Below are 12,809 nucleotides of genomic sequence, written 5' to 3' on the forward strand. Positions count from 1 at the left end.
CTTTTTAATTTTATTTATTTATTTATTTATTTATTTATTTATTTTGGGCCACACAGCACCGCTTGTGGGATCTCAGTTCCCTGACCAGGGATTGAACCCGGGCCACAGCAGTGAAAACACTGAATTCTAACCACTAGACCACCAGGGAACTCCCATGCTTTTTTATTTTTAATTGTTAACTTTTATTACAAGACAACCACAACTTCAGTAAAGAAGGGGTGGGATACAGAAAAAATGGAAGAGTGGGAGAGACATCATCAATATATCAATGCAAACCAAGACTTAAGCTTTTTGCAAAACAAAATGTGTGTCATTACACATAACAATTTCTGTGTGATTTTTAAAGATAGGTACTGTCCTGTGTACTTCTATATATATTATCTCCTTTGAGAAAGAAAGTTACCATAGGTACTTTATCATTAATGTTCCATTATGTGCTTAATCTTTATTTGCAACTTGGTGTGTTTTTAGAAGGCTATTTATTTTTCACAGTTCCTACTTCTACTTCTGACATCTGTTCATCAGACACTTCAGGGATGCAAATATTAAACAGCAATTGTAAATAACACGTCATCTTCTCAAACCAAAGCAACCTCAATTTAAATATATTAAAGGTATATAAAACAGAAGTCCACTGAGAATAAAGAGACACACATAGATATAATACATATGTGGAGACTTCACCAAAGGTATCAAAACCAAGCACAGGCTGATGGCTATTGCTACCAATACAAATTCCAAAAACCCCTGAAAAGAGCAAAAAAATTTTTTAATTAGATATGAAAACCCATTTAAGGTACTTACGTATTTATGTAAACAAAAAATAAGATATAAGCTACTGATAAAAAATGGGTTAAATTATCCATGAGTTTAGATAAACCTGGCTTACTATTTAAGATGTTGAAAATTCTTATTGTTAGGGTGTTGGCTGTAGGGAATGAACATCTAGCATTTGACTGTTCGTGAGTGAAAATAATCATGACCATTTGCCGGTAGGATAAACATCTTCTGGTCTAGAAGGCATGAGTTCTTTAAGAGGGAGTTCCTAAGGCCCAAAGGAAGTCAAAACAATTTTCCCAGAAAAATATCTCAAGGCAGTAGGAAATTCATGTCAATAACACAGAGTATCCTCAGACCCTCTGTTACTCAAGTAGATATTGACAGGTAAATATTATGGCTTTGTAGGCTCAGTATATTAAAAACAAAACAAATCAAAATAAAAACTTTGGCCAAAACAACTCTCCTTATTTTTTTGTGGATTTTTTTTGGCTTCTGTTTTTGCCAAAAACCTTGAATCCCTATCCTTGACACTTGCTTTGCGTTAGGATTTCAAGTGTTTTGCACCAAACATTACCCTACCTAGGGAGAAAATTCAGTAGCCAGTCACTTTTGCAATGTATTTAAGAGATAGATATGAATCTGTACCTCCAAAGTATAACACAGCTAGTCACAATTTATTAAACCCTTTAATTAGAGGGTCATTCATTTGGGGTTTAAATCATTAAGAAACTCCTTTGAATTGGTAAAATACCCCTGAGAAAGATAACCTATCATCTCAGAGCTTACTATCAGTTATCCAAAAACTGAGAGATGAGAGAAGAGCATTCACGTGGGCATTAGAGACAAATTTCAACCACTTACGCTGTGGTTACTCTTGCCTTCTTTTTTGATGCAAATGAATATCAAATAATAATATAAATAATAATAACTATCAATGTGGCTCTGTATTGTTTGCATGCCTTAACTCATTTAATACATCCCACATTCTTAGGAGGTAAGCATTATTTATTCCCATTTTAGGTCTGAAGACCCTGAGGATCGGCCATTAAAAAACAAGATTCCCCTTCCCTATGTACTCTCTGAGCATACTCTGGAGGCCACCACGTAGCAATGATCATACTATGGTTTTGGTTCATCTGACTGTCTAGATAGATTATAGTCTGCCTGAATGCAGAAGCCAAGTATTATTCCTTTCTGCACCCAGAATACCTAGCAAGGTACTCAAATCATAGTGGCTTCTCAATAATTGATATAATTAGGAGATGGCTGGATGGAAGTAGAAGGAACTGAAAAGAAAAGATGGTTGTAAGTCAACCAAAGCTGATGATTAGAATGTTGCTTCCTCCCGGAGTTCTTTCTTATATTTTGCACTTAGTGAGAGACAAACATCCTAAAGAGACTGCCTAGATTTGAATCTTGGCTCCACTCCATGCTGTGTGACCTTGGGCAAGTGACAAGTTTTATAGATCTATTTCCTTATCTGTAAAATGGGGATAACACTAGTATCCATCTTCTGTATTACTGAGAGAAATAATTTTGATAATCCAAGCAAAGGTTTTAACATGATGCTGAGCCAACCAAGCCTGTTTTACTATTCTGATAACCAAAGCATCAGGCCACATTTCTCCAACAGTTTCCTTATGCTGTCCAGTTTTTTCTTCTTTCCTTTTCTATGATTAAAGAGCACTCCTGTGAAACTCTTCCTCATCCAGACTGAAAGTAAGTTTAAATGTAAGTAGAATTGAAAGGATGGAATTTGTTGGTGATCAAGTTAAGCTGACATTTCAGGACAGGAGATGTTATAACTTGTGACCCCACAGCAGCACTTGCCTCTTCTTATTTCCCACCTGCAAAATCTGACCCTCACTGTGGAAGATACTGGTATGCAGTGGTAGCTAGCTACAGAACTAAACAAAGTAATCTCTGCTGAAAAGACTCATAATGATTTGTCTGACAGTCCAGAGGACTATCCTTCTCTCTAATAAACCGAACAGAACCTGAGAGATTTTATATTGAGTAAAATCTACCCAATAAAAATTAAAACTAAGACCAAATTATCTGTACATGCTTCACAGTTTGTTAGTAATAAAAAGATCTACTTGTAGACATTCTGAATATAGTCTTCCAATAAATTTACACCCAGTATCTTTGATTTCACACAGAAAAAAATTCGAAAACTCACTTTTACCTTATAAGGTCAAGGTAGATTGGGCTTTTGGTATCTCAGTTTTAGTATTCCTGTCATTGATAAAGCAAACCAAATAGAAACTACAATATAAAGAGAGTTTATCAAATCAATTAGGTTTGTCAAGACAACCGCAATGGACGCCATAATGACAAGTAGTAGCACAGACATAAATGGAGAGGAGTAAATATTAAGCATGTTAAACAACAAAGGCAGCTGGCCCTCTTGGCCTGCAATGTATATTACTCTTGACGATTCAAATACATTAATCAGAAGGTTGCTAAATAATGAGGCAGAAATACCAAAAGGAATAACCCACGTTAATGAGGGGATAACTCTATCAGTCCATGTGATAGCCAAAGCATCTGCAGAAAAACCAGAACACACAAAAGAAAATGTATTTAAAAAGAGAATGATAAAACTTTAAAAATTATTTTTAAATAAAAGCAGGACGTTTAAAAAGTCATTAAAAATTTGAATTTCATTTCATTTCACACTTCATTTCCTTATACATGTGTCCATTTTAGCTCTGTCAAACCAGTTATTATTTTATGTGTCTTCCCCAATAGACAAGGAATTTCACTTCTTGAGGGCAAAGATCATTTCCTTTCTATAAAACTAGTACTTCATTCAGTGACAGACATAGAGTAAATTTTCAATGATACTTGTGAAATAAATTGATTTTGTTGAATGGATGATTGAGTGAGTGCTTAAACTAAAACTAGTTTACAGAGTGCTGATAATTACAGTCAGAGTGAAAAAAAAGCATGGTGCAATGCTGCTGACACAGGAATGAGACTCACAAAGTTCCCATATCATGGTGCAATTTGAAATACTTAACAGAAATAAAAATAAACCATATGGACAGGGAAAATATATTACACACAGATTAAAATACTTATGACATTTGGGCACTAGCCTAAACTATAGATCAGGGGCTCTCAGGGGAGATGGTTTTGCTCCTCAGGGGTCATTTGACAAAGTCTGGAGACATTTTTGGTTGTCACAACTGAGGAGGTAGGAGGTTACTGCTGTCATCTAGTGGGTAGAGGCCAAGGATGCTGCTAAATATCCTACAATGCATGGGACAAAACAACAAAAAATGATATGGTCCAAAATGTCTAGTGCTAAGATTGAGAAACCTTGGTATTGACCAATCTTTAGAGAATATTGTGATTTTTTTACATAAAAGTGAGGAGATCTTATGAACGCTAATTCAGTATAAGTCAGTAGATATAAAAGGCATCAGTGAAAACAATTATCCACAATCTATGTGAATCTATCTGAATCCAATTCATATTATGTAGGATATATAAGCTAGGATAGATCATTCAGACTCAGAAAAAAAATTCTCAGTTTTTCAGTGGAAAGAGTGCAACACGATCTTGTGTCCCTGGGGGTAGGGGTCCTCCAGGGTTATGGCAAAGTTGTTTTCCAGGGGAGCCTCCAGCACGTCAACATACTGGCTTATAACAAACAGTAAATTTTTTTTCAATATGATGAAATTGAAATATCATCAGTGGTTCCTGTTCCTTAAAGTCTATTTTTTAAAGCCCTTTCAAATAGCCTCAAGTGCTCTTTTCACTATTCTCTTTAATGCTATTCTATAATATTGGGTCTTGTTTTAAAATGTCTCCTGCCTCACTTAATATTTATTTTAAATAAGGTATTGTTGGTTATTCCTCCTGAACAGTCATACCTCCACACATTTTCCATTTTCAGACACATTTCAGAAATACTTCTTTCCAGTAGTGAAGCCCTTGTTCTCCTTTGATTTCCCATCCTTTTCAAACCTGGTTGGTTATAATTAGAGGAGGTTCTAGTTCAGCTCTGCTGCATAATCTTTATCTCTATCTTACAAGTGATTTTTTTTTCTTTTTCATTCCTTCTCTTATGTCATTTATTTTCTTTAAAAAATTATATTATATATGTTTTTGATAAAAAGTAAAATAAATAACTCTAAAACACATAAAGTAAAAATGTGTCCCTTTCTTTGCCAATCCTTCAATCATACACCCCAGAAGTAACTACTGTTAACATCTTTTCTGATATTCTTTCATAAATTTTCTATGCATATATAAGTATCTGTGAGAGGTATGTATATGTGTACATATATGTATTTGTGTGTGTGTGTATATGTGTGTGCTCCTGCATGGTTAATCTTACTTTTTTCACCTTCAAATATATATTGATCATATTAATACATATACATCCATCTAATTATCTTTAAAATTTTTCAGTATTCCATTATATAACTGCAACTTAAATTATTTACTATTTCCATATTGGTGGATTTTTAGGTTGTTTTCAATTTTTTACTAATTAAAAATGTTCTTTAATGAACACACTTGTGCCCCAGGTGTTGGTGCACTTCTCCTCTGAGAGTAAATTCTTAGAAGTGGGATTTGTGAGTCAAATGGTACATACTTTTTAAAATAAGCTAGGTTTTACAAAATTACCCTCCAAAAATGATTGTACCAATTTGTTAGTAAGTGATTCTAACATTTTCAGTTTCCTCTCAAAGTATTTAATCACGCCTGGTTGACCAGCTATCTGCAGGCTGCTTCTGGTCAAAGAAACCTTCTTAGCCTCTGCTCCCAGACAATGTACTTACTCTTTTGGATTATCTTTTCCTATGCCAATAGTCTCTAGTTTCAAGTAGGACACAAAACCCTCAAGAACACCAAGTGGGAGCAACCCTGTCAATGGTGTGTTAGCAGGGCTTTCAGGAACTTTGAAATCCTCAGACTGAAAAAGCCAGGAACCTGTGCTCCTCACTATGACATTTCCACAAACCTCATTCTAGAGGGACAGGCTTCCCCCACTGTGCTGTAGAACTTACTCTATTTTTTCTTCTAAGAAAAACACACACATCCTAGATGCTCTATATCCCTTTGCAGCTTGTCATGTCTTTTAAATATACCCATTTGTCTGAAAACATTCACTCCTTAATCCTTAAAATTCCTTAATTTAAGAATCCATTTCTTTTGCTTATAATTTTTTCTCCTACTATATAAATTTTGCCGTTCATTAAAGAATATTTGGAAAATTTAGTAAAGAATAAACAAAAATCATTTGTTTATCAATATCATTCCAACAGGTCATTATTAATTAGTTATTGATACTTTGTGTTTTATATTGTAATGTAGATCCTGCCTTTGCTCTCATTTTTACATTATAAACAGTCTTTTTACTTTAAGTATTCTTCAAAAATATGATCTTGAAAAATCTCAGGATGGTCTATTATATACATTTCTATAAATTATTTATTTATTTCAAATTTATTGGATATTTTGGTGGTCCTTAATTTTTTGCTCTCATAGGTAATGCTATGATGATTGTCCCTGTACATACATTTTTCATGTATAGCTCTGATTATTTCCTTAACGTAAGTTCATAATATAATAAAAGGTAAATATTTGAAATCAAAAATATTATTTCAGAACTTAAACAAGATCTAAGGATGATATGTCTAAAAGAGTTGTATCAATTATAGTCAAAACACTTCATGTGTCTTCCATACATGCCAAAACTAGTATACCGCCCACAAAAATGCTGCTACTGTTATGACACACCAGAAGAGATATTCATCATTTTTAACAACGAGTATGGCCAGAGCACTGGCCAAAACAGATGCCAGCTTCAGTGAGCCATTACGGCTGAGCCAGCTGACCAACAGCCCAGACCACATCTGTACCTAGTTTCATAAATTTATTTTCTACATAATCAAAGTAATTAATAAATCATTACTTGTCTTTGTCCAATTTAGCAATTGGTTTGTTCCCACAAATACTCAGAATCTTGACTATTTCTAGTGTACAGCTCCCTAACAGAGCTAGACCACTATGAATCAACACTGATACCATGCATATGACAGCTTCCTACATGGCAGTAACACAAGAATTGAGGCAAAGTGTGTTAGGACTTTTATATTAAACCTCCCTTAGATTTATTTCCAGTGCCCCAAAGATTTACCAAAACAGTAATAGCTACTCAAAAGACATTAGTCCCAAAAGTACTGGCTGATAACTCAACGTTTAATGCTGATTTGAGGAAATTGCTGGTCTTTCATATTTCCTGTTCCTCGTTTCTTTCCAAATTTCCTTTTATTCCTTGAATCTGTTACTCACTTTTAAATGTATGTTTATTTCCTTAAGATTTTCCTATTCTTTCATTTTTTATTCTACAACTAGGGCCCTAAACTAGTTATCTTTTAGTCAAATTTCCAATATGTTCAGGGCCCTTTGCCACTATAAATTTTAGAGTTATTTATGGTAAATAACAACATTATATTACATATTAATCATATTAACAATGTATATCACTTGACCATTAACATCTATTCTTTTAACTGCTAATGTCCTACATTTCAAGTTTATCATTCTTTACTTCACCTAGAAGAATATTTGGAAAATTCATGTTGTGAAATTTTTAGTAGATATAATATATGTATTATATATATTATAAGCACTGATTACACAGTGTCACTCTGGTGAGAAGAGATCATGAAAGGAATACTAACATTTTGAACCCAGTCTGCACCATATGCCATCATTATATATACTTTTCCATGTTATCAGAAAACACATTACCATGCTTAAATGTGAAACTCATTTCTAAGCCAAATCATGCTCTTTGGCCCCTCTGTTATTTTCAAAAATTACAAGTTGACTCTATAAAATAATGAAAAGCAAACAGCAGTCTCAACTGGTAAAATGATACTTACATATGCTAAAAGGACCAGAACTGTCCTTATTATTATTATTTATTGCCTTAGTTATTTACGTACAAACCTGAAGAGAGAATTTCCTTGGGTGTCAGAACAGTCAGGTAGGAAATGTTAACCAGTAAATAAACAATAATCACCAGAGGGAATGCAGTAAATATGCATTTTAGAATTGTCTTCCTGGGTTGCTTCAGCTCCCCTATAACATGCAAAAGAGCAAAATCACAACTGGTAAAACTTATGCCTTAAATTAACCTTTAAAATTGCTTCATGTATCAAGTGTTAGGCTGGACTCTTCCTATCCACCCCAGCCACCACCACCACCACACGTGCATGCACGCACACAGTAGGAACTGCTACACATACACCTCCCTTCAGAGCTTGGTGATAAATGAAAAAAAAAAGGGGGTTAATGTTTTCATTTCCCCCATAGATGGTAAAATTTCTGAAGAAATGCACAAGAATGAAAATGAAAGCTTAGCCCCTAAGACCCTGTAGGTTCAGAGTCTACCTGTGTCTTCAGTCTCCTTTGTTAGGTACTAGGTAATGAGTTTAAGTAGTGGGAATACAGTGGTGAGCAAAAACAAACATGAAAACATTAAGAAGAGGACCTATGATTAATTCAATAATCACCTAAAGAAAAGTTAAAATAGTGACTGTGGTAAGCGTCCATGTGAAAAGAGAGAAAGGGCTGTGAGAATACAGTATATGACAAGTTGATGATCCCCTTTGCTCTCCGTGTTACATGCACACTGGTCTTCTCTCAGTTTCTCAAAAGTGTCGTGCTCCTTGTTGCCCTCAGCCCATTCTCTCACGTGGAATGTTCTTTCCTTTTCTAGTTGCCTAGTTGACACTTACCCTTCCTTCAGCAATCATAACTCCTTCTGGGAAAATAGGAGCTAAAAATCTCCTAGTCTAACAAAATTGTCCTATTACACATTCTCATAGCATTTGTGAAAAGAGTAAATGAGTCCGTCATAAATACTCTCTCCCTGTAGTCTCTTTACCTTCCCTTTATGCCAATAATAAGTGCAGAAAAGACGTTGTGATTTAGCATCATATATAATGATTTTCCAGGATAGTCTTATTCTCAAGTATTGTCCCATTTGTGACACCATTTTCCCCAGTCTCACCGTTCTCTGAGAATTATCCCTGACATAAAGAATTGAACATTATAACTATGTGTACACAATGTGATTCTGTGCCCCGGTAATAGGTAATAGGACCAAGCACAGACCTCTGACTCACTGGAAGCCAATCATTGCCAGTACACGAGAAGATTTCTTTCAAGAATTTGAACTATATGTCAACAAAACTGAGAGAATCAGGAAAGAAGCACGTAATGGAAGCACAAAAATCCAGCTAATATCTCTAGTTTTTAAGTTCTAGAGCTTCCCTAATTCCTGTTGTTCCTGAAGACTGGTTGCTCAGGTCTTCCTTGAAATACAGCATTATTCTTGCAGCAAGTTCCCCTTTGCTAGTTTAAGCTAATGTGTGTGGGTTTCTGTTACTTAAAGCTAAATCCCTCTGACTAATAAATATTTGTCCTTTGACAAATGTCAGATTCCTTCCATCTGCATCTGCCCAAAGGTTGAATGTAATGCCCGTGGCATACACAAATATGAGCTGATTAAGTACTTGATGGGTAAAGAATTAGGAAACTCTCATTTAAATGCTGCCTGAACCACTTAACTATTTATGGGCTTCTGGACAATGTATTGCCTGTCAAGATTTCAATTTCCTTACCTGTATATCGGGGAAATGGAAAATACAGAGACAATAAAATTCCAATCAAATGCCTAGCACTTAATAAGTTATTAATGACTACGGTTATTAGTTAAAGCTTTTGGGCAAGCAGAAGGGCTACTTTTTATGATTACCTGTACTTTCCTCTGGGCCTTTTGCTCTTTCTCATTATGTATTAGATTGTTACGGAGGATATAGGAATATAATACAATATAATATACAATATAATAGCTAGACAGGTAGTGAATATCCTTGGTTTTGAACTTAAAAGATGGCTGTTCCTATGGTAGGCAAAGTCAGCTGCCTACAAATTATTATTTTACTGGTAAAAGTGTTACTTAGAAGTTAGTTATACTTAAAATTTATTAAGTGAATTAACAATCCCAGCATACACTGAAATTCCTTCAGCTTTTGTTTACTGCTAGCTGGTTTTCAAGAATTCTGTAATAATTGATAAGTTAGCAAATTTTCTTAATTTGTTTTCAGCAAAGTCATCTAGCAATGAAACATCTTTGGCAATGGAACAAGATGAAATTGGCACAGATAGACGCCAAAGATATCTCTTCTATCCTTAAAAGAGAGAGAGACAAAATGAGAGAGAGAGAAAAAGAAAATTTTTCTCATTATGCTAGCCTCTCAAATTGCAGTGACCCATTTACTCATAAAAGACTAATCTCTTATAGCTTTCTTTTCTCAGTACTTCACTTTTAAATTCAAAGCCAAATTTCCTCTCATGCTCAAAATTCACCAATGACCTCTTAAAATTTTTTCTGATCTGTTCTCACACTCTTCAATTTCTGAAGCATTTCACCATGTTGATTTCACCCCCTTTTGGAAACATGGTGATTTTCTTTCATAGTTCTCTAAACTTCCCCTGGCTTCTTCAGCAGATCCTCTTTCTCCACCTACTGCCTAAAAGTTGACATTCTCCAGTCATCTGTCTCCAGTCCTATGCCATCTTGTTCTACCTCTCTCTAGGTGCTTGGCTTAACAATCGTGTCTATCATCAAGCCCATCAGATGGAAAGCATTTTTGCAGTCACCCAAGATTGTGTGCCGTGTCTTATACACACCTGCACACTTCTAGTCTCTCACTCAGATTTTTCTACTGCTAGAATTTTTTGGATTCAATGAAAATTGCTACCTTTCCACTTGATGACACAGCAAAAGGTGATTTTATCTTCCACTGAATTTCCATAGTAATTATATTTTCCCCTTGTAGCCACTTATTAAATACTATCATGCCATTATTTGCTCATAAGGCACAGAATTATAGTGATTTTAAGCGATAATGCCCATTTTTCAAATGAAGGAGAAAAAAAAAGTAAGTCCAGAGAGTTAAAGATACTTGCCAACCTAGTAAGTGGCAGAAGTCAGGCCAAAATCTAGGTATTGCCACTTCTACTAGACTATAAGCCTTTTTGGGGTAAAGACTACATCTTACTCATCTTCAGGCTCTAATACAGGACTTTAAAAATAGTCGGTGTTTAAAAAATATCTGCTGATCGAGTGATTTAATGAATGATGGACACATCAGTCACTACAGGGGGTACTAAGATTAAAGGAAAAATTTGTTCAATAGTAGAGCGTCTGCTTCATGTTTAAATGTCAAAGAAAAAAACTGATAAAATGGTTGACTTTGAGAAACATGAAATAAGTGTGCAAGTTTCCTGAGGAGGTGAGAGGGAAAGGATACAGGTAGAGTTCAAGGAAAGAGACTGACTTTGAAAGTGGAGAGAAAACTTTTGTCCTGACATTGAAGGGAAGAGTATTAAGTCCAGCCTTAGAGCAATCAAGGATTTCTATGATTCTATTCTTTTTAAAAATACTTAAGAGCCTGGGTGTGTCACACCCACCCATAACACAAAAATAGTCTGCATTGGATTATTCTTGGATTCACAGTTTCATGGAAGGGGAGTGTTTCCACAACCCCAGAATTCATCCATTAATAGAATAAAAACTAGGTTTACATGGAGATCCTATATCTGTGGTCCCGGAATAGAAAGCTGAAAAAGAGAAGTTATTCAAGAAAATAAATACTTTGGAATAACTGTGGAAAAAATTAAGAGTAGGTGATAAGTGCAGAGCTGGCATATCTTGATCTGATTTAGAAAATAATAAGGAAGAAAAAATAGATTGAATCATTTATTTTAAATGAAACACAAAATATAATAAAAGATGTGCATTTCACATGGCATGCAGTAAGTCATGGCTTGAGATTTCTCTTCTCAAGGTATTGTTGGTTACCTGCTATATACATAGAGTATCCTCCACCTGAATATGAAAAATATCCTTGGAAGACAGCTTCTGTAAACTGGGAGGCTTCTGGAAACTCAGCACCGAAGGAGTTCTAGATTCTGCTTCCTCCCTCTCACCAGCAACACTACTCCACTTAGGGAAATAAGGCCGAGTATGGCCATTTTCAGCACGGTGCTGGATATCTGAAGCCAAGTCACCTCTTTCACACCACGAAAATTCAGGATTCCCAAAATCCACAATATGGCCAGGGCCAGACATTTCTTTGGCAGCTTTGGAGCAGAGAAGCTGGGATAAAAAGGCTGGATGCTGTACCCAGTGAGGAGCGGAGCTTGACTGGCAGCTAGCCCTGGCCCCAGAAACAAGGTTATCCAGAGGTTCAGGAAAGAGATCAAGTTGCCAAAACATTCCTTGAGACAATAGTAGTGAGCTCCACAGCATGGGAAGGTTATACCTATCTCTGTGGAGCAGAGAGAGGTCATAATGGACAATAAGGCACAACCAGCCCAGACGCACAGGGAGAGCCCCACGTTCATGCACGAGTACTTCAATACCCCTTTGGTGGCCACAAAAATGCCTGCTCCAATTATATTAACATAATTATATTAATTATATTTAATTATATTAATTAAAAAACTTGTGCCCCAGGAATATCCAAATACGCTCTTGAGCTGTATCTTCCTCTCTGCATCCATTGTAATTGAAGAATTTTAAAATTTTATTTATAAATAAATTTTATAATTAAATTTTATAAATTTTATAAATTTTATAAATAAATTTTATTTATTTCTTGCCTATGTTGCTGGAAAGGATGTTCATGGATTCTCTGAAATAAAAGAGTGCTGCCCCGTTTTTACACCATTGTTAAATATAGCCTATGTTCAATCATTAACAAAATATATGTGATGCATCCAAGTGAAATAATGTAAGATTACTTGGAAGGGTTTAAGTTTGACTTGTTTTTTTAAATTATTATCAAAATAATACATTCAGATGGAAAAAAAGGAGTTCAATAAGACAGGGTATTGCAGCAAAAAGCAGGGGTTTCCTGCTCTACTTCACTCCTTCCCAAACATATTCCCAGTTCTTTTCTCTGGAAACAACCATTTAAAAGTAT

General features: G+C 35.2%; 1 protein-coding gene across 1 annotated transcript; it reads right to left on the reverse strand.

The window, feature by feature from the left end:
- Positions 1-475: 475 nt before the first annotated feature.
- On the reverse strand, positions 476-12,387 carry SLC7A13 (solute carrier family 7 member 13; the record flags this gene model as incomplete). The annotated part of the gene is given in 8 exon segments (XM_081258413.1): positions 476-606; positions 609-747; positions 2,969-2,977; positions 2,981-3,330; positions 7,759-7,890; positions 11,684-11,775; positions 11,777-12,297; positions 12,301-12,387. Coding segments are annotated over 8 exon segments (1,461 nt in total).
- Positions 12,388-12,809: the final 422 nt, after the last annotated feature.

The sequence above is a fragment of the Mesoplodon bidens genome, assembly GCF_964165515.1.
Source record: "Mesoplodon bidens genome assembly, chromosome: 16".
Lineage (NCBI taxonomy): Eukaryota > Metazoa > Chordata > Mammalia > Artiodactyla > Ziphiidae > Mesoplodon > Mesoplodon bidens.